Genomic DNA, 24,824 nt, shown 5'->3' with positions numbered 1-24,824 from the left:
TATTTTTAACAATCTAAAGAGCTGATAAATGTTAAACTATTATATAAATTCCATTTGTAATTGATAGTAATCAATAAAAATGATTTATTACGATGTAAATTTATATATTATAAGTATTAAATAATCTATTATAAAAAAAATTGATTATTGAAAGTTTAAAATTTCGCGCATTTTTTCTTCTAAGCTTTTAGGTGCAGGCACCAACATCCCCTCTTTTTCCATTTAAAGATGGTCCCACGTGTTCATTCAAAAGTTTTTCACGATGAGTTTTTCAATTTTTAATTCGGATATAATTTTTTGTAGTTCCGAAAAAATAATTACATTTAATTGTGAAACAAAAAAAGAATGTAGTATTGAATTACCAAAGTTAATAGTGGATAAAGATATTAAATCGCATAATAAGCTTGATTTTGATACATGTCATGGCATAACCTCAGTTACTTTTTCATCTGATGGACAGTATTATTGCGTTTGCACCAATCGTAAACAACTATGTTTGTATAAATATCCTGATAATGTTCTTGTATCTAATCGAACACTTTCACGAGCAGCCAGTAAAGTTCAATTTACTCCAAAAAATGATATAGTTGTTGCTGATAAATCAGGTGATGTTTATCTATATCGAACAAATCCTAAAAGCTTCAAAAAACCCGATGAACCTGATAAATCAGATGGAATATTGATTCTGGGCCATTTATCAATGCTACTTGATGTTTTGGTTACTGAAAACAACTTATTTATCATCACTGCTGATCGAGATGAAAAAATTCGAGTATCTCGATTTCCTAATTCTTATAACATTGAGTCCTACTGCTTAGGACACACAAAATTTATTAACAATATTTCGGAGCTTCCTCATGATAAAAATATTCTCGTGTCTACTGGAGGAGATGGAGATTTTAAATTCTGGAATTACATAGTAGGTGAAGAGTTGAAATCTGTTAGTTACAGCGATCAAATAAATGAAGATGATGTCAAAAGATTGAATGAGAATCTTAAAAAATTCGACCTCGCAACAGAAGAAATTACTGCTATACCTGTTAAACATATGAGACTTATGAAGTTAGACGATTTATCATCTATTTTAGCTTTAAGTTTTTACGGTAATGGAGATATATTATTTTATATCATTGTCGGAACATTTCCTCATGAGTTGAAGATAAATTTTGTGCAAAAAATTACAAATAATAGTGAACCATTGGAATGTATTTTTTATAATCGACAATTTTGGATATTATTTGATGACGGATTGAAAGTTTATAAATATGAACATAAACATTTTGTTGATAACGTTGAATTTAATAAAGTTTTTGAGAACTTTAATAAATCATGGACATTGTTGAGAAGTAAAGTGAATGAAGCGAGCTTTTATCCAATTCTCTATAAGAGAAAATTTGACAGTGTTCAAGAATATCAAGAAAGAAAAAAAAGTAGATTAATGAATTTAATGGAATAATTTTTTGTATTAATTGTATATAATTGATTTTTCTTTTAATTATTAGTTAAATACAAATGTTAAAAGTATTCTGAGAATTCATTCATTCTCTTTGATGCTTATACTTTTTTTTAACTCTTAGTATAGTGTGTAAACAAAAAATAGAATGATTGGCAAACAAATATTTTAGCTATAAAAATTCTTAAACTGGTTTATAATCCAATTTAGACTCAAGTTTCTTATTATCAGACACTTTTCGGACAGCTTTCATAAAATCTTCTTGAATTACATACTCGCGTTCCAAACGAATTGCAAATAATCCTGCTTCTGTGCAGACATTTCTCAAATCTGCTCCGTTAAATCCATCGGATAATTTAACTACAGCTTCATAATCTACAAATAAAAATGCAATGTAAATTCAACACATAAAATTATTCTAATAAATTAATTTATAATTTTAATGAAAAATTTAATATTATTTACCAATATCACCAAATTTAGCAATAGGCTGTGCATGAATTTTCAAGATCTCTAAACGAGCCTGTTCATTTGGTAAAGGAATTTCAATCTTTCTATCTAATCTACCAGGTCTTAAGAGTGCAGGATCAAGAGTATCTGGTCTATTTGTTGCCATGATCATTTTTACTTGACCCAAAGAATCAAAACCATCCATTTGATTTAATAATTCCATCAATGTTCTTTGAATCTCACGATCAGCACTAGTACCTTCTGAAAATCTTCTTCCACCTATAAATAAAAATTAAATGTTTGAATGAGTATTCCATTAGTAATCGCAAATAGAATGAATATTAATTGATATTTACCAATGGCATCAATTTCATCCATAAATATAATACAAGGTTGATGATCACGAGCATAGTTAAACATTTCTCGAATTAATCGAGCAGATTCACCAATATATTTGTCAACAATTGCACTAGAAACAACTTTAAGGAAATTAGCATCCAGTTGACTAGCTACTGCTCGAGCTAAAAGTGTTTTTCCAGTTCCAGGAGGTCCATACAACAGACATCCTTTAGGTGGAGTAATTCCTACTCTCTGGAAGAGCTCAGGATTCAATAAAGGCAATTCGATTACTTCTCTTAACTCTCGAATTTGTTCACTCAAACCTCCAATAGCTGAGTATGTGACATCACCAGGATCTTCATGGGACATGTTGTAAACCAACGGATCAACCTTAAGTATAGTTATTGATGAATAGTAATAAAAAAATCAATAATAAAATAAATAGAATAAATTTTCGATAATAATTACTTCTCGTGGCAAATAACGCATAATCGTAAGAGTAGTCATGTCAAGGGCTACTCTTGTTCCAGATTTCAATTTATTTTTATCTAATTGTCGCCTGCAGCCAACAACATATCGAGGACCATTTGTAGCTTTGACGATAACTAGAACAGATTTTTTCATACATAAATTTTGTCAGAACAAATGAGAAAAAATATACGGTAAAGTAATTGATAAATTATTTACATTTTTCTTCAGTCAGTTGCTTCAATACTTCTCCCACAATCTAAACATAAAAAAATATGCTTTAAAAATATCTTGTTATCAGTAACGTGAAATAATTATTAATAAAGACTGATAGAAACCTGGCCAACACTTTGGAGTGCTTTGAGATCGTTTTCTGATTTGTCATACTGCTTTGTGAGATCTTTTAAATGCTCGCGCACTAAAAAAAAATTGTTCAAAGTTTATTTAACTAAACGTAAATTTCGTTAATTAAATAACGATCTAATAATAAATTGATTGAATCAATGACAGAACTTGGCTGTCTCTGAGGTTAGTTAAAATAAATGAATATTTTTACATATTAAGAGTACACAATAATTGGAGTTGTAATTATATTATAAACAGTACTTACTCTCTTTTAATCGAGATTCAACTTCTTTATGCTCCAAAAGCTTTTTTCTATAATCTTGAAGGGCTTTTTCTCTCACATTATCCATGGCGGTTGCCATTTTTCTCGTATTTTGCTGTATAATGTTGGGAGAAAAACTTTTATACAGATTATGTGTTTAACCTATAAATTTTAGCGAAAAAAGGAACTCGTAAGTTCAATTATTGATTTGCAGATGGCGTTTAGTGTTTGGAGTCGAATTGTGACATTTTTTTTTGACTGATTAAGTGATTAAAAAAATCATTAAATGGTTGAAAACACGTAAATGATACCAATCAAGTTTACATTTAATAATTATAAATTAATTATATTGAATCAAAATAACAATTATTACGTAAAAGTTAATAGTGTCGCCACTGTATCCTTCAGCACTCGTCAGGATTTCTCTAGTCTAGGATTTGTGATTGCAAGTTTGGCTTTGTATTATTTTGCAATATCTTTCGTACTCTCTCTTTTGTAACTGTAAAACGACTGATGGACGGATTATGTGATATACTTATAAATTTTTTATAAATTTACAAACAATAAAATTGTGTTTATTGAGTATTACTTTAATTTATTGAAAAATTTAAGATATTAACCTTCCACACTATATTATCTTCGTCTAAAATTAAAAATTTGATTACCTAATTTATTCACGAAACAGATATTCCAATTACTTTTTATGCTTTCATTTATAATAATACTATTATTATAATGGTATATTGGATTTTGAAGAAACGAATACTCAAAAGGTACTTTGATTTCGACTATTTTTATTGTAATTACATTTTTCTCGCATGTCAAATAACTTTATTAATCTTTTTCAACATGTATTGATTAGTTTAACAAAAAATGAACTTTTCTATTTGAAAGTTTTTAAAACTGAAATTTAGAACTCATGAATAAATTGTTGTTTTTAGACATTACAATGAAATGTAATAGTTGAGTCAGCATAATGAATGTTGATTCTTTTCTTGCTGATAACAGATAGTAGACACAAAAAGTGAAAAAAAAGAAGCTGTAGAAGCAATAGAGTATAAAAATCTCAAAGTAATTTTTTGCTTTTAGATTAGACATTGGCAGTAACATTAGTTTGTTATCTCATTATAAATAAAGTTCAAAACATTGGCTCTTGACCTTGTTACTTTCGATAGTAAACTAGAATATCATGTAACATAGAATACATATTTTTGCTATAAAATTTCGTTTGTGATAGTGAAATAATTTTATTTTTGGTGAATTTTAATCTCGGAAATCTAACAAAGCACAACGAATATGACATGGTACAGGTATAATACACGAAGAGAATTTTTTCACTAATTGTAAGTGCAAAAAATGATAAGTAAACGTTTTTAAATTAACAAGTAACTATATCGCTAATCAACACCGAATTATGAAGTTTTAACGAGTAAACTTCGTTATTTCAGAAGTTCACAGTAAAAGAATTGCTTATGAAAACGCAAAAAAAACTTTACTAGTGAAGAAAAATATTTTTGTACTTTAAAGAGTGTACTTGTCATTTTGATTTATATTTAGTGAAAAAATTATCCGAAAAATAACTTTATCCTTTTTTTAGAATTATTTAAACTAAATTTAAGAGTTATTTCTAGCAATAATTTAAAATAATTAAAGTGTTTAGCTGTCATTAACTAAAATTTCTATATTTGAAAAATTTTCATTATATTTTACTTTACTTCAAAAAAGAATGCTTTAATTATTTTTCAGCACTTGTATAATAAGGGTAAAATTAATATAGTAATTACTAAATTCAATAATGATAAAATTAAGTATATTAATTTAAATAATCTATGAATTGTTTTCATGCATTGTTTATAAAAAGAATTACGATAAAAACAAAGATCTATTGTCTGCAATATAATTATAACAATAATACGATTTAAAAAGACCGTGGTTTCACATTCACTCTAGACAGTTTACTTGTAGTGGGAATTCAATGATATCCTCCTGCTGTTAATAACACATGTAATGGTACTGCTATATTTCATTGATTTTTTCATAGGTTGCACGTTGACAATAGCTCTTGTTGAAGCTATTTTTACGGTTGTACTGGGTACTTCAACTCTTGAGAGTATAATCACGGATATATCTATTACATATATGATAAAATAACAGTAATATACAATAAGGGATCTGCTTAGAAACAAACATAAAAATATACAAACAAATATTTATAAATATAATATATTTACTAACAAAATGCAATGGACATACCTCTTAGCTGGTGTCGTGCCATTCGTCATCCTTGACATTTGGTACACGGGAATGTAAGTTATTTCCTTTATTTTAATTTCAAAGTCATTGTCGTCTGTCATTGTAACAAAGGAAATCATATAAAAATTCTTTGATCACAGGAAGTACAATACACTGAGCTTCATTTTGCATGGTGGCCACATTCTCACTTTGTTTCTTACAGCCACTGAATTCTTTCTTATCCAACTAATATTTATTTACATGTTGCACATTTCATATAATATTTTTATTCTAATGGATATTAATCTACTTTAAGGCTGTACTTATTTTTTTATTCAATTACCACACTCTTCTTAATACACTTATTTCCTTATTCTTACAGGCTCTGTTAGCACCTGCTCTTCATTTACTTATTTAAGTACTTTTTTAAGTTTCATTTCCACGATGATGTTGAGCTATAACTATACTTAATTATTCAAAATTAATTTATGTTGTTGAAATATTTATTTAGTTATTTATTTATTTATTACCACCACTGATTCTAGTCTATTTATCTTTTGTTTAAATAAGTTTCAACATGATGCCAGTGTGGCGATTAAAAGGAAGATCTTAAAAGTTAAAAGTAAGCTTATGTGACTCTAAATTAGTCAAAAATCGCCATTTTCATTGTAAAAGGATCATCCTAATTAATTCTTATATAATATTTTATAAAATATTTTTATTTAGTTTAGTTTTTTAGATTAGAAATTATTTGTAAAATCATTGCTTTGTGTATATGTTCAAATTTGTACTTTAATGATTTATTTCTAATATAAATAAGATATTAATATTTTCATATTTTGTTTACAGAGTGATATTATGGATTTTAAAAACACTCATTATTCTATACCTCATCATTTTTGGTATTTGTCCACTTATTTTCCATTACTCATACAATATCCAAAGGAGGGTTCTCTTCTTGAATTTTAGTAATTATTACTCTTATTTTCATCAACGAAATGTCTTTATTCTGGCAATTGTCTTGATAAAATAAATATTAATAATTTTTCCATGTTTACAGTACATTGGCCTCCGTCTATTGACTTCACTAAACCAGAATTGGTTGGTTTGCAAGGCACGAGAAATTTTTATTTATGTACTGATGAAGATGTTAAAATCGGAACGTGGTAAAAATTTTATACCTATAGTAATTTTCAAAGTACATGAAAAATTGACATTTTTTAAAAGTACTTACATTATTAAATATTTATTTTTTTAGGCAGCTATTACCGAAATCTCTCTTGAATGATTCCGCTGAATTTAATGACGAATATTTTGAAGCAGCCTTAAGTAATGCCAAACGACCAGTATTTTTATATATGCATGGAAATAGTGGAAATCGAGCAAGTAGTCATAGAATTGAATTATACAAAGTATTCCAAGATCTCGATTATCACGTCATAGCATTCGATTATCGCAGTGAGTTTTTTTATTTTCAATAAAAATTGATTGTCATAAAAACATAATTTAAATTGTCAAAACGTTTAGGCTATGGAGACAGTGATCCTGCTGACTTATCAGAAATTGGAGTTGTCGCTGATAGTAAATATGTAGTTCGATGGGTGTTGAATAAAATTAATAAAACTGTACCTGTTTTTGTATGGGGACATTCCCTCGGAACTGGGTAATTAAGTTTTTAACAAATATTATCCATTAAAGTACTACAGATGTAAAATAATTAGATGATGAAAAATATGTATTTTTAGGGTATCATGTCATGCTTTGGATTTGCTAGCTTCAGAAAATATCCAACCAGCAGGATTATTTTTGGAATCTCCATTCAATAGTATAGCTGATGAATTAACTTATTATCCTGCTGCCAAAATATTCAAACATTTACCATGGTTCCATTGGGTAATTGTTCAACCATTTCACGATAATAATTTAAGGTTTGAATCTGATCAGCATATTGCCAATATCCAATGCCCTATTATGATATTACATGCTGAAGATGACAGAGTTGTACCTTTTGTACTTGGTGAAAAGGTAAAAGATAATATCTTTCTAATATTCTAATTAATTTCATCATATTTTATTATTCTTTTAAATTTCAGTTATATGAGAAGGCTTTAAAGTATCATGGAAATGATACAAATAAGGTACAAATGATTACGATAGATTCAAGTCTTGGATTAGGTCATAAATATATATGTCGATATAAACAATTACCATCAATTATCGAGTGAGTATACTAAAAATTTTTTATATTAATTTCGCCTTCTAAAATTGAATTGAAATACTTTTTTAAGGAATTTCGTTTTGGAAAGTCAAAAAAAAGCGCAATGAAGGGACTTCCGAAAATTTAGTATCCTCTTTGTGCCCCAGAAATCTGGTGGATTCATCCAGTTTTCTTTTGACTCAACTAAAACAAAATAAGAGAGAAACTGACATATGGATTTTCGCATGAATTTTCGAAGGAATGTGTTTTAAATATACATCCGAAGCGACAACAAGTTATTTATTATTCAAAAATCTTATTAAGTATTTTTTTTTCTCAATATTGTGATAAGTAGTCAGTGGAGAACTTTTAAGATAATTATAATTATCATTCATAAGATACTCTGTAATACTATATTTTATATCAATTAATTTACTAAGTTATGTAACTACACTTTAATTACATTAAATTGAATTACATTAAAATAAAATAAAATTTAAGTCTTAAATTTTGATGTATTGGTGCTTTAAATGTGTATTGTGTGTTTAATGTAAAAACTATATGCGAAATTGTAAGAATTTTTTGTGATTGTATTTAATAATAGTGGTTGTCTTCAAATTGATTGAGATATGATTTTATTGAACATAATATTTTAATATTCTCCATTATAAAAAAATTTCCCTATTAGCATGCGCTGTAGGAAAAATTCGTACATTAGTATAAAAATAGAATAATGCAACTAGTGTTCATAAATTCTATTATAATACGAAGCTAAATAAGAAAGCATAAAGTAGTAAACGTTCAAATAATTCATCTTTCTTCTGTTATTAATAATTGATCATGATTCGATTCAATATTACATTCAGAATCCGATGTTGATGTGATTTGCTTTAGTACAAAAATTGAATAACTTTCAATTTTTGGGCGTACTAATTCCCAAATTTTGCGCCCTGCCCATGTGACAAAATAGTACAATGCTCTTATAATTACTTTCAAATATTGCGGTGTCAAATGACCAAGAATAAATAGTATTGCTTTTAAAAAAAAGTAATCTATAGCAAAGTAAACGAATACATTTACAACATCCATTAAAATTTCAACAAATTTTTCAATTGTAAGGTCTACTATATTTATGAACTGAGCAATTATTCTCATAGATCCGTTTAATAAACCTATCCACAAATTTTTAGGTACTCTGTAGTACTCTAATGTGGATAGAGTTCGATTTAACTCATTATTTGATTGAAAATAACTAGGATTAAATCCACAAGTTCTTTCTTTCAAAAAGAGTATAAATTCAATTAAATATTCTTGAGAAGAAAATCCTCCTCGGGAAACCACAGCAGTATAAGTGCTTTGGGCACTTCCCTACAAATTAGAATCGAAATTCAGAATTATGTTTATGATCTCTTAAAAAGTTTTAAAATGCACTAACTTACCATTTTACTCGATAAAATTGATTTATTGAAAAGTAAATTGTCTTGTAGGCAACTTACAATCAGCCGTAAGTATAATTAGATACGATGTACAGGTTATTATATTATATTAAAACTGTGATAATAATATTAAAGAAAAGAAAACGTCAATTTTTCATCAGCAACATGTTTGATAAGTTGATTATGAGAGAAATATCATACTTGGGAAGTACCGAAATAATAACCTTGCCACCATTTTTACTATAGTGAACTATATTTTATATTGCGCAGAAATTAAATAGAAATTGATGATTACATGTCCGCAATTATTGACGTCTAATAACAATCACTATCAACAGAGATTAGATAGATAAATTTCTAGCTGTATATAGATAAATTCTAAAATATTAAATGTCTATTTCTATAAATATTTCTATATTTTTATAACAATTAAGCTAATATAATTTTGATAAAATTCGAAAACAAAAACTATCATTTGCAGGGAGAGCGACTGTGTAATTCTTTGTTTTTTTAATAATGGGCGAACTACTAAGAGGGTGCAATTACTTTAACAAATAGAAAATTTATTTACTTTTAAATAATACACAAATAATTACTAGAAAAGCTTTAATTGTAATTATAAACTGATGATATTTTTTGGACCACAACTGTAGCGAGCTGAGTAGCATGGAATTAATTTTTTAACTGTTGGCTGCTTGATTTTTCACGGTTTCCGCCGCAGTTGGCATTTTTTTCCGCTAAAGGAGCATGACATCCGTCCCCAATTATTAGATGTCAGTCAAAGGCATTTTTTCAATCTTTTAAATTTAAATCTATAAATGTAGTATAGGGTCTTACTAATAAATAAATTAACATAAATTACGTCAAGTATTCGTTTATTGTCAAATGTTTATTGATGAACAAATATCTACGATATGCATATAGTTTTTGATCAATTCCGCAAAACCGATTCCTTCTTTACGATTTAGGAAAATATATTTAAGATGAATTTTTACAAACTAGTGTATATGACTTCTTTTCTTCTATTTTCAATTTTTCAATGTATTAAAAACACATACTTTGCTAGATAACGTTCCCTGACTTAAAATAAGATTGCTGATGAATGTGTTATACTAAGCACCTAAAAAAGATTCTTTTAGTACAGTCTGAGTTTGATTTTAGTGTATTAGTATTGTATTATGGTAAAATACATTAAAGAGCAATGTTGATAATTATTAATATTCATTTAAAAAATAATTTTTCTTAACATAAAATAATTTATATTAACAGGAATACTTACAAATTTAATGTCTTAGACATTATTTATCATTAATACATTAAATATAATATATTACATGTATATAACATCAAATTACTTGATGGATATTTAAAAAACTAACTAAATTACATCTACATCTTTGAGCAATTATATAATAAAGGTCTTCGTCATTCACTTGATGATGTATCGTTTTCATGGTTTTTATATGCTGAGAAGAATGCGAGAGCTTTCATAAGCTGATAACTCTTGCTTATGGGGATATTGCTATCGTATAGACTTTTTGATGCTTTACAATCAACATAAAACCACCAGTTACACTTAAGAATTGTTTGGTCAAAAAGAGTTGATTCAGGGCATAAGAAACTTTTCATTATTAATCCTTGATCAGTTAAGGCACAAACATGAAACACCATACAACCTAAGTCTTCATCAGCATAAAGGCCAGGAAAATGTTTTTGGTCTCCACAATAGAAACTGGTGTCTGGTAGATCCACACGACTTGCAAAATTATCATCAAAATTTTTTTCATAATTAGTTGGATAGTATTCTCGAGGTGCATTCATTACTTTGGTAGCGCCTGAATGAGGATATCCTCTGTAACATAAAAATATCAATATGAAGACATAAATGCGATAAAATCATTAATAGCAATCGTTCAATTTATTATTAATTATTATCATCAACTATGAATGTGTGATCTGTATGGATTAAATAATTCAATCCTTTCAGCATGACTTTACATTATAATAGAAAAGAAAGTGCATAAAATTTTGCGTGTCATACAAAAGTTATGAAATGTTAAAAAATAAACTTTCATAATTTTTCGAATGTTTAAATAATAATTAATCATGTAAGTATGATGAAATAAGTTATCTTTTATCTTACATTTAAACGTTAATAATTAATTTTTATATTTCATTCGTACAAATATTTATACATAATTCAAATTAGTAAATGAATATTCAGTTAATTTGAAATATTGTACTTGAGCTACTGACAAATCATTTATAATGAATTATATTATGACAATCATTAACCCAATATAATTTAATAACATCTAGTGATTCTTTTCCTATAGTTTTTTAATAATACCTGAAAGTGATACAGTCGTGTAATAATAAATATATAATTATTTATGTAAACACTCTTAAGAAATATGAAAGTATATGTATTCTACTAATGACTGTATCATACAAAATAATTATTAACGAAGACAGAATCACTAATTGATACATCTATACTTTAATAACTATCTTTTTGGATTATATACCTCACACATTAAATAGTGTTTATGATTGATTGTTGTACTCCTTTGAAACTAAATCTTATTATTAAGAGAAAGCATGAAGCTACTATTCTATTTAATACATTATGTAAAGTAAAAATGTACGAAATTTATCAATGAGCAAATTGATATCTTACTATTATCTTTTTCGATTTTCTGGAACTTATGATAAAATTCTCATTTTGTATCACTAGTGTTTATTTTTCTACTTATTGAGTGTTCAAATAGTAATTACTCTAATAATAAAAATTTATCTGCTATTTTACAAGAATATCTATCTGCAAATTATTATAAATTTAGTAAAAAATGAATTGTAGCCTGACGTGGTAATTATAAGTACCTCTTTAAGCTAATATTATGATAAAATTATTTTAATTTTTTTCATTTTAAATTGTATTGTTTAAAGCTTTATTTAGCTAGTGACATAAAAATATTGACATTATCATATGTAAGATTTCTGTTCGATAGGTAATAATTTATTCTTACGTTTTAGACGGTGAGGAAGGAGGAAGTGGCGGAGGTGATGTGGTAGTAGTCGTTGTAGTAGTTGTAGTTGTTGAACTCTGATGTTTTTCCATCAACTGTTGTTGCCTAAGTAGAATAGCTGCTTCCAAAGCCTCAAGAGTAACATTACTTGCTTCTGCCAATGCTTTTAAAGAAGTTTCCATTTCTTGAATTGGTGCCAATAACGATTGACGTTTTTCATTCTTTTGCATTGAAGATTTAAGTGCTTCTGCTGTGTTAACTGGGTTGAGTGATTGAAGAGTCATTTCGCTAACAGAGGCTGACATTTCTTCACTTGGAAAAGGTACCTGAAAAATGTATTTACTTTAGTTAACTTATTTTAATGTTCAATTATTTGTTACTTAGTGTATGTCACTTATTCATATTTATTTATGCAGACTGTTTAACTGTACCTCAGCGACATTATCTTTGGATATTTGATTCGCTGAATCTATCAGTATAACTGAGCTGTTGCTAATGCGATCTGTGAGATGAGTGGACGATTGTGGCATTGCAATGAAAGCAGGGAGACCATTATTAGCTACATTTATTCTATCAGGCTTTGGTTTAGATATTCTTTTTTGAATATTAACAACGCTTCCAGCTGGAGGAATAGCAGCTACGATGTTCGGCAACGTCTGAGGATATTCGACAATGTCATCACTCATGATTGTATTTCATAAAATCTGGTATAAAATGTTCCTCAAACTTATTTGGTTCATTTTCTATTTCATACCCTCGTTATTTATTAAACTAAAGATTAATATTGGACAATTAAAAAATTTATTCATTTAATTATCTACAAAAAATATTGTTTATAAAAATATACGCTACAAAATAGAATATTTGATTCATTTGTTTCCAAAAAATATAACTTATGAATGGTTTTTTAAGTATCAAATGCTAATGATCCCCAAACTATTTGTATTATGCATTAGATAATTATTTTATAATGAATATCATAGCATTGAAAAACAGAGCTTTTTAAAGCTACAAGATAAAAGTTCTCAATTGCCCTTGTAAGTGCGATAAGGAAAAATATAAGGCCATCATACTTTTTTCACTTGCATTCATTATTAAAGATCCACGTTTTATAAAGGTGGGCAAACTTGGCTCTTGGGAATCAAAAAAGCTCTTGGAAGCTCCCAATAACTCTCGTAAGTGAAAGCAAGAAAAAATTATAAAGGGAATATACAAAGATATATCCTTTTCTTATGTGTACTTACAAGAGCAACAGAGAGCTCTTGAGAGCCAAAATTCCTCCTTAGAGCAGAGTTAGTTTATATAGGGAGCTCCCAAGAGCTGAGTTTGCTCACCTCTATAAAACTCACACCTTTAATCATGAGTGCAAGAGAGAAATAAAACATTAGAAAAGTATAAAAGTCTATGTGTCTCACTTGCACTCATTAGACATGTAGAGAGCTCTTACGAGTTTTCTTGAGCCAAGATTTTCTAGTTCTATTATAATTGTAATGCAATTATATTATTAAATAAAATATGTATCATTCACGATAAAAAAAAATATTATATCGGATATTTATATAATTTCTTTAAATCTTTTTTAAAAATCAAAGATATTTCAATTGAGGATTAATATTTAAATAAATATGAAATAATTGAATCATGGGTATGTCATTGAAGTTTTTTCATTAATAACTTAGGTGACAAAAAAACTAATCTCCTGTGAAGGTTTATTGTAATCGTGAGTTCACTAGTTCACTGTTGACAAGGTTACGTTTCGTTGGAAAACTTTTCTCATATTAAAATGAAAGAACATTTATTAAATATCTGATAAAAAAGAAAAATAATGAAACGTGCTAATAAATTTAACATTTAAAACAATTTTTCAACTTTAAAAATTCAACTCTAGTGTATTTAAAACTGTTTTAGTAACTTTGATTTCTCTAACACGAAACACTTAATCATATTTAATCGAAGAAAACCAGTTCTTGTAATAAAACCTATACGTTATTTAAAAAATAAAACATTCTTTTGAATATCCGGAAACATCTAGAGGCAGAGTATTCTCATATCTCACTTGATGAAAGAATTATTTTATGGATTGCAAATATTACTGTCACATGTAAAATATTATTGACATGAAGCATTCATAATATCATCTGAACTATTGTCACTGTAATTATTTATTAATTTTTATTAATTATTTATTGTGCAATAGTTCATTCATTGTAATACCTTTGTAAAAGCAAAATTTTTTACAAGAGACTCTGCAACACTATTAGAGTTCATCTCTTGAACAATTCAAGATATTACAATAAACTTAAACATAATAATCAAGATGTTATTATTACCTGTATCCGTTTTATTAATACATTTGATAATTGTGGCTTGACTTGAGTTGCTTGATATTGTGACTGTTGTTGGAGTAATTTTTGTTGCATAGCTTCTTGTTGCTGTTGTTGCTGTTCTTTCAAAACTTGATGGGCTAATAATTCTTGCTGGATCTTTTGTTGTTGACGTGATTTCATTTCATATTGATTTCGTTGATGCTGTTGTTGTACTTTAGGATCCACTGCTGTTGCTTTCTGCATTAAAACAGGTGCCGGTATCGTTCTCAAGGCCGATGAGTTTTGTTGTACCACAAGCCTTTGATGCTCTGGTTGTTGAGCCATTGGTCGTAATACTGCCGAAGGCAATGGCTTGAATGGAGGAACGCTATTAGTACCTTGACCTGTGACTACTTTGGTTCGAGGATTTTCTTTTTTAACACCCTGTAGAAGGAAAATGTTTGTTAAATAATTTTCTCGTTATTTTAAATGTTAGACGTAGCTGGTAAAAAAGGAAAATTAATTTCTTCTGTTGGATTCAAGATATCTTTCTTAAAAAAAATTCTTACAAGATTCTTGATGGATAATCAATTATTTTATTCAATAAATGAACATGATCATTTATGTTTAATTTAAATATTTTATAAATTAATGCAAAAGTTCTTTTGCTTTTGTCTCAAAAACACTATTTTAATACGATGAATTTATGTCAAGTGATTTCTAAATTAAAAAATGATGTAAGAAATCATTTAATGTGCCCTATTTTCATTGGATCAAATATAATATCTTCAAATAAAAAAAAATTATTTATGATGCATTGATTGATTGATTTATTATGATTATTTAATTGAAAAAAAAGATAATTATTTCAATATTAATTTTTTTATTAGGTAATTTTTGTTCAATACAAATAGAGTTTTCTCTTCATTGTTGATTCTTTTTACTTTATGTGTGTTTTCACGGCTGGTTAATGTCGAAGAGAGCTATATTATATGTTGAGCAATTTTAGATGATTGATGCATATTCATAGAAAACTATGACATATGTCTATATTATATAAGATAATTAAATAACCATAATAAGACATTATACCAATCATCGTGTCTACATCAACATACCCCATTTCCTATTGTAATAAAATTTTCTCTTCCAGTTTGAACACTTCGTCGTTTACTGGCTTCCAAGTTGGAAATTGATTCTCGAAATCCAAGTTCATCGCCCACAGTGAATCCTTTAAATCATAAAAATATTTTTAAATCATTTTCTGTAACTGGTGAATAAGTTTTAAAATTATTTTTATGATTTACTGGAAATATTAGAATAAATGTTATGAATTATTCACAAAAGATCATTAATGCAGAAAGAGATTTTTTAGCGTTAATAACTCATGATGTATACGAAAAAAGTAGGTCAAAGAGCTGCTTGACTGTCGTAATGCATGCATAGTTTATTAAAAATATTATTTATTCTTTTTTGAACAAACATTTTGAAAAATAACCAGAAATATTTAATTTTAAAACGTCGTTTTTGTTATGTAAATTTATAAATAAAGAGCTTATTTATAATCATAGTTTGCATCTAGTCAGTGCAAATAGTTTTTTTTTTACATAAAATGAATTTGTTACTATCATTCCTATTTCACAATAAATGCAGTTATTATAGGTCTATATTGCTATGGCTGTATTCATGCAAAAGATTGATAATAATAAAAGATTAAGAATAGAATAAATAATACACAAGAAAATTTATAATAAAATCAGTCTGTATGTAATAGCGTCACATATAAGTGAATGTCAAAACATATAAATGAATTTCGCCGTTTAGACAAGGATTTCGATGATCCTTTCGACATTTAACGGGCAATTGATGTAACTGATGATGAAATCATTGTCGGACACTCACCGAGGCCGACGTAGCCTTTGACACCCCCAAGATTTCTGACCCGGAAGAGGCCGGATTTTTTGAAGGAGCAGACAAAGGTGAAACCAAAGTCGGATTCCCATACACATGTGCTTTTTGTCTCTCGCCATGTACATCCTAGAACACCAAACCGCCAATGCTATTTGTTTATCAAAGATAGAAATCATGCATATATTTTATTCTTCATGCATGATTTCCTTTCTTCACTAGACCTATAGGACGATATTTCTACTCTGTGCTATGCTGATCTCTTTAGAATAATCTTCTTCAAATAATTCTTTACAGACTGATAGAAGTTAACTTTAATTATTCACTTTCTATATTTATTTCAATTAAATAAATTTTAAAAATAAATTCCCTTGATGTTGAAAGTTATAATAAATAATGTGATAATTTCGAGCTACGACAGCCAATGATTATCGATTGAATGTTGATCATTTAGCTAAGAATTTAATTATTTAAAAAAAATTTCGTTCACCTAAATGCAACATTTATCAGTATTGAATAAATTATTCAATTAATTTAAACTAAATTCTTCTATCAATGCAGTAAATTTGTATTATCACTTGAATATTCAGTCATATGATAATCATCTGTTTCGATTAAAATTGATTTTTCCAAGTTTAAGGAAACCGGATGCCAAATCGCGTGGTGAATGTCCTGATGAATAAGTCGTAAGCATTATTGTAAGATTGAAGCGGTATCATGGGGCCATAGCCTAGTAACACACTTTGAATGTACCGTGATGAGTGACGTTGCAAACAACCATCTATCCAACAATGACCATGATCATTGATCCATCGATTCATTGAGATCTTTTTGAATCTCATTGACAGAACTAATCCTATATCGATGTTTATCATTAAATATGTCAAATCTGAAATATTAACAAGTGAAATCTACGGAAATATCTTATTTAGACATGATTTTTTTCAAGCCAGTTTTCATTTTACTTTACCTTTCTATATCATTACTGCATTATTTTCCTAATTGTTGCACGAACAATCTGGGTATATAATTATTAAAAGTTGATTAATATTCAGGTGCTTTAGGTCTTTGCACCAATCATTTTTTTTTTTAGACCAATTAATTCACTAAACTCTTGCGTGTATCAAACCTTTTCTTATCAACTGATATTCACTTTCTAGTTCATTAAATAGATATCATTTGCTCGTATTACTCTTTTATAAACAATTTTTTCCTCTTGTTTTTTGATTTTTGATTGAGATAAAAAATGTTCATTAATTTCAAGGTATCATAATGATTACATGAAGAAATTTTTTTGATAAATTTTTTCTCACGTTTTTTTCTGTAGATATTTACTGAATGAGTTTTATAGTAAACATGGGGTATCAGGTAATAAAGAATTTCCAATGAAAAATTTACATAAGAAAAGATTCACCTTTACATTTAAATAAGTATCAGAAAAATAAGGATGTTAGTTTAGGAACCAGAAATTGGGGATTAATTTAAGTTTGATGAAGATAGAACAGGTTTAGTGGTGTGTAGTGAATCAGTCGAAAAGTCAGTAAAAATCTTATAGCACAGAATAAAATATACATAATATGGTAACTGTAATTTACAAGAAATTCAAGTAATGTAACAATTCTAAACTACTTTAAACTACATGAAAAACTAATCCCCTAATTAAGAATTAAGAAAATAATTTAATAATTATTTATAAACAAGATTTACAACTTATTATTAATATTAAAAAAAAGGATGAAATATTTTATTGAGCTAAAATGACTTACCAATTACTATAAACAGTAGCAACGTCCTGAGTTTCATATCCAGTAGATTAAATCGAATTCAATAAGGTGTCTAAAAAACAAATATCCTTAATTACACTGTGTATAATTGATCAAAAATTCAACAACTGTTAGTACACACGATTATCTCGTTACAATAAATATCGAACGATTCATACGTTTAGATTCCCCGTGTTCGCGATCACTAATGTCCCTCAATACTCGCATGAAAGCCAAACATGCGTTATGTATATACATTTATCTAGAAGACCTGAAAAGGCCCCACTAGGTCCCCAAGCTCATTCCTTTCAGTGGTGGTGTCTGATATACACGATCACATAGCCGTAAGAACCGCTGACCCACTCGTATGAAACTATCAAGTATAACGGGACCGCGTGGCGCGTGGTATATTCATCTGGAAAAGAAAGAAATGTGCTTAATTATTGAAGCCTAATAGTCAATTCAACCGGCTATTGAGGGTGCAATGATGCGTCACAATTTCTATTTACTTACTTGATTAAAAAATAATTTTTTGTATACACTTTATCGGTAAAATGAACATGAAGACATATTAATTTCCAATTATTGTCATACATTAACGATTGTTTGTTTATTCTACGAGGAAATAAATTGCTTATGAAGTCACGATTGTTTAACTTTTACAATACTTCTAATAGAATAGAATTTTACACGATTTGTTTCCCTGCTGCGGTGTGGTAAATATGGAATGAGATAAACTACTAATTACAGTATAGGATATAAGAGAAAGTATATGCTTTGATGCATAAATTTAATAATATTCATGTTTATTGGAAATCGAAAACTTTCCGCGAGATTGACAGTTACAATCAAGAAAGGCTTTGAATTTAGCTGGAAAGTTAATTCAAAAAAGTAACTCATTATCAGAATCTATTAAAACTATAAATTAAACATATAAATCAAATATTGTTTTTTGTCATTATACAAAACTCACTATAAATCTCATTTTGTTAGAAAAACATTATAAATCATAAATATGTTAAAATCTCTCATGTCTTCTTGACTAATATTTTCTTGAATCAGTTATTCATTTACGCTCCACATTGTTCAATCAAAACATGAATCACATGAAATATTAAGTATCAGAGCATACAGTATGTCAAATTAATTAAGGATCGTAATTCTAAACAATGAACGTATGAATTGAGAGTGCTAAACGATGAAAATATCTGAGATGAAATCAGTATGTCGGAGGTTGAAATGAATCACTTTTTTCGTTTACCATCCTAGAAATAACAGAGATAAAAGAAAAATTAATCTTACTTTTTTCCATATCTAATTTTTTTCAAAATAAAAATTTATCTTCTAAAAGTGAGATATTTACTTAGTAATTAATTATTTACCTTTCCTTTCTTTGATGAATGATGATGATTTTGTTTTGTACTACTTTCTATTTTTTCTTTAGCAGTATTACTACTATTACCTTCATTATTCTTTATACTTATTTCATCAACTTCACTATGGTTTAATTCAACTACATTCTCAGTGTCAACTACATTTTTCACATTATTAATATCTGAAGGACTTTGTAACAATTCTTCCGATTTAACTGGACCATTACTTTCTTTTGGACTTAGATCAGCGCAAGGTTCATTAACCAGCGAATTTATTGAATCAGTTTTTTTATTACTTTCTATTGTATCGTCTTGATTTTGTGTAGAACTTTCCGGATTAATTATTAACTGTTTATTACATTTTAATTCTTCACAAGCAGTATTGGTTACTGGAACAGTCTGATTAGATTCAATGATGTAAATAACTTCACACTTTGGTTCCATATCTTCTTCATTAATATTCGATTCTTTTTCTGGAACTACTGATACAGATTCAGCAAGAGGTTGATTATTAACTTCTTGAGTATTACTAGTTTCCTCATTTGTAGGATTTACTTGTTGAATATTTTGAATTTCACCATTATTAACGGCGCAGACTTTATCATCACTTGTATTAGTTTCAGTATTTGTTTTAACTGGCTTAGGTCTAGATTTCTCTTCATCTAATGTTTGTTGTAATTGGTCCAAATCATTTTTCAGCTTTTGACAATCTTCTGGTAATTGTTCTTCTGCCTTGACATCTTCTTTCGCTGTTTTTTCTTCCTGAGATTGAGAAGGAACAGTCTTGCTGGCACGTAACTGTGCTAACAACTCCGCTCTCTCACGTTGAAATGCTTTGCACAATTCCTGTAACAAAGTTAATTTGTGGTTGAGTTTTTCCAATTCCGCATCTCGACTTTGTTTATCAGCAGCCATTTCTAACAATGCAACATGACTTTTTTCCCAACGTTGTTTCCATATATTTGTCTCTTTCTCTAATTTGGCATTTTTCTTGGTCATCTAAATAAATAAATATATAAATCAATTAACAATGATAACTAAAATATTATTTTACAATTATTATTGTTGTAAATTACCTTTTCCATTTCCTCATTGAAACCATTGAATACTTCGTTACTTTTGGCAAGAGCATTTTGGAAATCATCATACTTTTCAGTGTACATGTTAATTTGACTTCTTAAACCTACTTCAGTAGCTTGAAGCTCGCTTATTTTTACTTGATATTCTGTTAATTTCTAAAAACAAAATAAATATTGATTTAAAAATATCAAGTAGTGTGTAAATAAGTATTAGTCGTTATTAATTATATCTTTTCACTTACTAATAATAACTGCTGTTTTTCTTTTAATAGATGTTCCTTTTCAGCAGTCATTTCCATTTTAAGCGCTGCCATTTTAGCTTCAGCTAGTTGAAGTTCCAGTTGACTTTGTTGACGAACCTTTTGCAGCTGTTGTTCACTCAGTTCAATACGTTCCCGAACAAATTTTATTTTTTCTTGCATTTCTAAGTTTTCTTCTCTCATTTTCGTATTTTTTTCTGTATTTTGACTTGTTAAAGTACTCATTTCAGCAAAGGCACTTTGAAAAGTAGCAGATATTTCTTTCCTTTTTTCTTCTTCTAATCTAAGCTTCAAATCAATTTCTTCTTTTTGTGCTTTATTTAGTTTTTGTAATTCTCTGCACAGATTTTCAAGTCTAGATCGTTGCAAGACAGCTTTGGAACGTTGCTGCTGACATAATTCATTCTCTTGCTGTAATTTAGTCATTTTTCCTTCGGACATTTTATATGCCATCATTAGTTTACGGTTTGCATGGAGAACTTCAGAATATTTATTACAAACCATTTTCAATTTTTCTTCAGGTGGATGATTTGATTTTATTATATCTGTAATTTCATTACCGCAGAGAAGTGATGAATCTTTCTTCTTTGGTTTTGCATGTTTTTTGTGTTGAACTGCACCAGCCAGCTAGAGGTTGAATTTAATTATTTATAATTAAGTCATGCTTCAAAATTATCAGATCTATTTTTTAAGTAATAGTGACAGTATGCAAAAAATAAAACTAAATCACTCGTTGAAGAGTAAGGTCTTATAAATGATTCATTCATTGAAATATTGAAAAACATTCAGAGTTAATTATTGATATTAAAAAAAAATACATAATTTTTGTACTATTTGTGTCTAACAACACTTCAAATAGTTATTTTATACGTACTTCCTCGTCAGGAATTGATGGTGTATTTTGTAACACCGCATTCAACATTTGTACACTGTCTTTATCCAACTCCATCAATTACTGCAAATAATATTTATGATCAGAAACAATACTGATAATTATATTTTAATCAAACGACTACTTTACTATTCATATAACTTAGTGAATAAGTTCATACACAAATCTATTTACATTCTTTCAATAACAGAATTATTTGTATATATTACGTTTATTATCAAGTATCAACAATGTTTTTCTAAAAAAACATGTGTAAACTATATATAACATCACACATATGAAATTGATAATACATTAGAAACTATTCAATGGTACATTGTGGGCAGTCGATATGATTACCAGTACTCGGTAAATAAGTATTATTATTACATGTTTTATTTTCATAATTTTAATGATCAATTAAAATAATTGTAGTGATATGTCATGATGGTTGTATGAAAAATTAATATAAAATTGATCTTACTTAATAATATTATACTCTTTTCTAATTTATTAAACAGATCTCAACAACGCGTTTCACAAGTTAATTACATTTTGTACACAATTAGTATTCTGATGATTTTTGATGATGACTTTTCGGATGTAATATTCAATAAAAGTGATTGATAATAAGTATATTATATATATTAAAAAACAGATGAAATATTTACCAGTATTATTTTTACAACTCTAATTCTAACTCACAGAGAAAACTGAAAAGTATCACTTGTGTAACGCACAGTATAGCGTGGATGGATCGAATAAGCCAAAAACTATATGGTTATTTTGGGGAGATATCTAAAATTAGATAGCTTGATGAAATCAAGAAGCAACTCTAGATTGTTATCAACATGTGCATGATACAGTGATAGATTATCAATTCATCAGATTCACGTTTCATTAATTGTCATTGTCATATCATGGATTATATTAATAATAAATTAGCGCCTTTGTGCTATTTATAATATATGAATGTCACGTTGAAAAGTCAATGTAATATGAGTTATGCCCTCCTGCTTGGTTTACACCGTGTGCAATAGCTCGGACTGGGCTAGAGGATTTACTTGCGTACGCTTTATTAGTACATGTTAACTTGAATTCAAGTTGACAAACTGAGTACAAAGAATTATTGATGAAAACACTGGTTTATTGACCTTGAATAAACTGCAGATTAGGAATTAAATCGCTTCAAATGACGTAGTTGATGGATTCGTTGAAGATGTACGCACGCAATGATATTGATTTTGAAATGAGAAAGATTTATTTCAATAGTGAAAGTAATAAAAAATCTTAATATTGATAAATGATATAAATATTAAACAAATTTTCGTGAGCTATTTGGAATCAATATAGATAATATGGTAAAGAAAAAATAATTATAATCACAAAAAATGATACCTTTACAAAGCTTATTCAAATTATATTTTGATTTTAAGAATAAATAATTTCTTGTTTATTTGATCAATAACATTCATTGATATACAGAAAATTAATTCATATCTTATCAGTCAAAGACATTGAATTTACTTTTTAAGCTTATGCAGATTTTCTAGTAAATTTATTTTTTATTTAACAATAATATAAATGTCACAGAATTTACCAGAAAACTTACTGGATTTCTGAATGTCTTAATTGTGGAAAGTTCGTGAAATGGTTAAAACTTGGAAATTGAAAAAATTTATCACCTGAAGTTACAATGGAGCCATTAACGCAAAACCAGGATGTCACTACTCCATTACCTGTATTCGTATTAAGCCAAACTTGTTTTTTCCTTGTATTCGACTCTTCCTATTGTATGTTTATGCTTTCGTAACATATTACCTCCTTAAATATCAAAAAAACATAATAAAGTTGCAAATTTTTTTTTATTAATAGAATCATCAATTCTTATGCATGCCAACGATTCATGTATCTTATTCAAAAATCAATTGCTCATTGAATTCATCAATTTGTGTCCGGTATCAATAATTATTGTAATGATCAGACTCCAAAATTAATGATGACAAATTAGAAAAAAGACTTTTCAAGAATCACTGCTAGTTTCAATTATCTCCCTATTTTGATGATGGTATCATTTACGAGATCTTCAGAAAGTTAATCGTATTATCAATAAGTTCAAACTTATCTTATTTTCTCTTGAGACGTATCTGTCACTTTATTTTATCTTTCTTCAGTAATATTATTCAAATATTCTGTTGTGTATTCTGCATATCCGTGATGCGCATTGCTTCGTTTAATAAACACCTTTTGAATTTATACTTGTTATGTATATAACTCTATTGTTTTATTTTACAATTGTTTGTGACTACTATTTCGCTATGCGAATCAGGTGGACAACTAAATTATACACACGTGATGAAGACTGCACGATGAAACATTACTGTATTTGTTGCAATCGATTTATTCCTTTCTATCGTTTTTTTTGCATTGAGGCTATCTCGTGATTCGAATTTACTTACTTTCTGAAAAACAAAGATTCATCATTCTTGTTAATAATAAAAAAAATCTTACGCATGCCGGTACAACGATATTAATTTCTTTTTTATAAGAGACATTTACTCACTCTTTGAGATATTATTAAGAAAATCAAGAAGGGTGAAAAGTATCTTAGCAACCAAAAGTAGGAGGAGGATAATTTCTTAGAAAAAATTAAACCTTATTACTAATAGTTAGCCTAAGGATATACTTGGAATGAGACAGAGGGTTGACTCTATTTTTTACGTAGTGTAGCTATTTATTTTGTTGTAATAATGGCACAGTGAAATACTTGAAGAAAATACTATTAACAATAATAAATTTCTCAATATATTTCTTTCAAGAATTTATTTATTATTGAAAAAAATATTACTTTCATGAAGGAAATTTATAAATACATACTATATTAAAAACGATTTTTAGTCATGAAAAATCATTGACATTACTGTCTTGATAATTGATTTTTATTATCAACTCATTTAAAATATGTATTTTCTTATGTACTTGATAAATCAGGTTTTTAACGATGAATAAAAAATATTTATTAAATAATGAAGTACCGTTTATAAGCATGAGCT

The 24,824-nt window shown here is 27.8% G+C and overlaps 5 protein-coding genes across 19 annotated transcripts; 2 read left to right on the top strand and 3 right to left on the bottom strand.

Annotated features, from left to right (window-relative positions):
- The first annotated feature begins 239 nt into the window (after window positions 1-239).
- On the top strand, window positions 240-1,486 carry wuho (tRNA (guanine-N(7)-)-methyltransferase non-catalytic subunit wuho). The gene has a single exon (XM_035083560.1). The coding sequence runs from the start codon at window positions 263-265 to the stop codon at window positions 1,454-1,456; it is 1,194 nt and encodes a 397-aa protein (XP_034939451.1). The 5' UTR covers window positions 240-262; the 3' UTR covers window positions 1,457-1,486.
- Window positions 1,444-3,478, bottom strand: Rpt4 (Regulatory particle triple-A ATPase 4). Its single transcript, XM_035083561.1, has 7 exons — window positions 3,321-3,478; window positions 3,049-3,128; window positions 2,930-2,969; window positions 2,711-2,847; window positions 2,260-2,632; window positions 1,919-2,182; window positions 1,444-1,828 (listed from the first exon to the last, which is right to left on the bottom strand). Exons 1-7 carry the CDS (start codon window positions 3,415-3,417, stop codon window positions 1,638-1,640), a joined length of 1,182 nt encoding a protein of 393 aa, XP_034939452.1. The 5' UTR covers window positions 3,418-3,478; the 3' UTR covers window positions 1,444-1,637.
- On the top strand, window positions 3,154-8,326 carry LOC118067040 (lysophosphatidylserine lipase ABHD12). 7 transcript variants are annotated; one of them, XM_035083566.1, is made up of 9 exons: window positions 3,154-3,238; window positions 5,359-5,623; window positions 6,399-6,517; window positions 6,610-6,715; window positions 6,808-7,007; window positions 7,077-7,212; window positions 7,295-7,574; window positions 7,643-7,770; window positions 7,838-8,326. In XM_035083566.1, exons 2-9 carry the CDS (start codon window positions 5,556-5,558, stop codon window positions 7,872-7,874), a joined length of 1,074 nt encoding a protein of 357 aa, XP_034939457.1. In that variant the 5' UTR covers window positions 3,154-3,238; window positions 5,359-5,555; the 3' UTR covers window positions 7,875-8,326. The 7 variants fall into 7 exon arrangements, with proteins under 7 accessions (XP_034939457.1, XP_034939453.1, XP_034939458.1 ...); XM_035083562.1 differs by lacking the exon at window positions 3,154-3,238 and adding an exon at window positions 3,533-4,090; XM_035083565.1 differs by lacking the exon at window positions 3,154-3,238 and adding an exon at window positions 4,188-4,621.
- A 1,714-nt stretch (window positions 8,327-10,040) lies between these two features.
- On the bottom strand, window positions 10,041-18,844 carry LOC118067069 (mind the gap). 5 transcript variants are annotated; one of them, XM_035083611.1, is made up of 9 exons: window positions 18,702-18,844; window positions 18,368-18,603; window positions 18,192-18,261; window positions 16,420-16,554; window positions 15,636-15,748; window positions 14,542-14,961; window positions 12,643-12,867; window positions 12,212-12,537; window positions 10,041-11,034 (listed from the first exon to the last, which is right to left on the bottom strand). In XM_035083611.1, the coding sequence occupies exons 3-9, from the start codon at window positions 18,226-18,228 to the stop codon at window positions 10,608-10,610; spliced, it is 1,683 nt and encodes a 560-aa protein (XP_034939502.1). In that variant the 5' UTR covers window positions 18,229-18,261; window positions 18,368-18,603; window positions 18,702-18,844; the 3' UTR covers window positions 10,041-10,607. The 5 variants fall into 5 exon arrangements, with proteins under 5 accessions (XP_034939502.1, XP_034939505.1, XP_034939503.1 ...); XM_035083614.1 differs by lacking the exon at window positions 16,420-16,554; XM_035083612.1 differs by lacking the exons at window positions 18,192-18,261; window positions 18,368-18,603; window positions 18,702-18,844 and adding exons at window positions 17,179-17,314; window positions 17,396-18,067.
- Window positions 18,845-18,878: 34 nt separating this feature from the next.
- On the bottom strand, window positions 18,879-22,596 carry LOC118067068 (alpha-taxilin). 5 transcript variants are annotated; one of them, XM_035083605.1, is made up of 6 exons: window positions 22,443-22,596; window positions 21,775-21,855; window positions 20,883-21,527; window positions 20,638-20,796; window positions 19,571-20,560; window positions 18,879-19,453 (listed from the first exon to the last, which is right to left on the bottom strand). In XM_035083605.1, exons 2-6 carry the CDS (start codon window positions 21,847-21,849, stop codon window positions 19,433-19,435), a joined length of 1,890 nt encoding a protein of 629 aa, XP_034939496.1. In that variant the 5' UTR covers window positions 21,850-21,855; window positions 22,443-22,596; the 3' UTR covers window positions 18,879-19,432. The 5 variants fall into 5 exon arrangements, with proteins under 5 accessions (XP_034939496.1, XP_034939497.1, XP_034939501.1 ...); XM_035083606.1 differs by lacking the exon at window positions 22,443-22,596 and adding an exon at window positions 21,922-22,040; XM_035083610.1 differs by lacking the exon at window positions 22,443-22,596 and adding an exon at window positions 22,002-22,032.
- Window positions 22,597-24,824: the final 2,228 nt, after the last annotated feature.

The sequence above is a fragment of the Chelonus insularis genome, unplaced genomic scaffold (genome assembly GCF_013357705.1).
Source record: "Chelonus insularis isolate UGA/USDA-ARS -01 unplaced genomic scaffold, ASM1335770v1 contig_35_pilon, whole genome shotgun sequence".
NCBI lineage: Eukaryota > Metazoa > Arthropoda > Insecta > Hymenoptera > Braconidae > Chelonus > Chelonus insularis.
Note: the sequence above shows the minus strand (reverse complement) of the source record. Positions and strands in the feature narration are given on the sequence as shown.

Coding starts and splice junctions, on each gene's coding strand:
- wuho (XM_035083560.1), top strand. CDS start 263: ATGAGTTTTTCAATTTTTAATTCGGATATAATTTTTTGTAGTTCCGAA.
- Rpt4 (XM_035083561.1), bottom strand. CDS start 3,417: ATGGCAACCGCCATGGATAATGTGAGAGAAAAAGCCCTTCAAGATTAT. Junction 2,633..2,710: donor TGCGTTATTTGCCACGAGAA/GTAATTATTATC, acceptor ACTATACTTAAG/GTTGATCCGTTGGTTTACAA. Junction 1,829..1,918: donor TGCTAAATTTGGTGATATTG/GTAAATAATATT, acceptor TTTTATTTGTAG/ATTATGAAGCTGTAGTTAAA.
- LOC118067040 (XM_035083566.1), top strand. CDS start 5,556: ATGCAATGGACATACCTCTTAGCTGGTGTCGTGCCATTCGTCATCCTT. Junction 5,624..6,398: donor GACATTTGGTACACGGGAAT/GTAAGTTATTTC, acceptor TTTTGTTTACAG/AGTGATATTATGGATTTTAA. Junction 6,716..6,807: donor GATGTTAAAATCGGAACGTG/GTAAAAATTTTA, acceptor TTATTTTTTTAG/GCAGCTATTACCGAAATCTC.
- LOC118067069 (XM_035083611.1), bottom strand. CDS start 18,228: ATGAAACTCAGGACGTTGCTACTGTTTATAGTAATTG. Junction 16,555..18,191: donor GCTACTGTTTATAGTAATTG/GTAAGTCATTTT, acceptor TTGGTGTTCTAG/GATGTACATGGCGAGAGACA. Junction 14,962..15,635: donor TTATTACAATAGGAAATGGG/GTATGTTGATGT, acceptor TTCCTTCTACAG/GGTGTTAAAAAAGAAAATCC.
- LOC118067068 (XM_035083605.1), bottom strand. CDS start 21,849: ATGGAGTTGGATAAAGACAGTGTACAAATGTTGAATGCGGTGTTACAA. Junction 21,528..21,774: donor CATCAATTCCTGACGAGGAA/GTACGTATAAAA, acceptor TTCAACCTCTAG/CTGGCTGGTGCAGTTCAACA. Junction 19,454..19,570: donor ATTCATCAAAGAAAGGAAAG/GTAAATAATTAA, acceptor TGTTATTTCTAG/GATGGTAAACGAAAAAAGTG.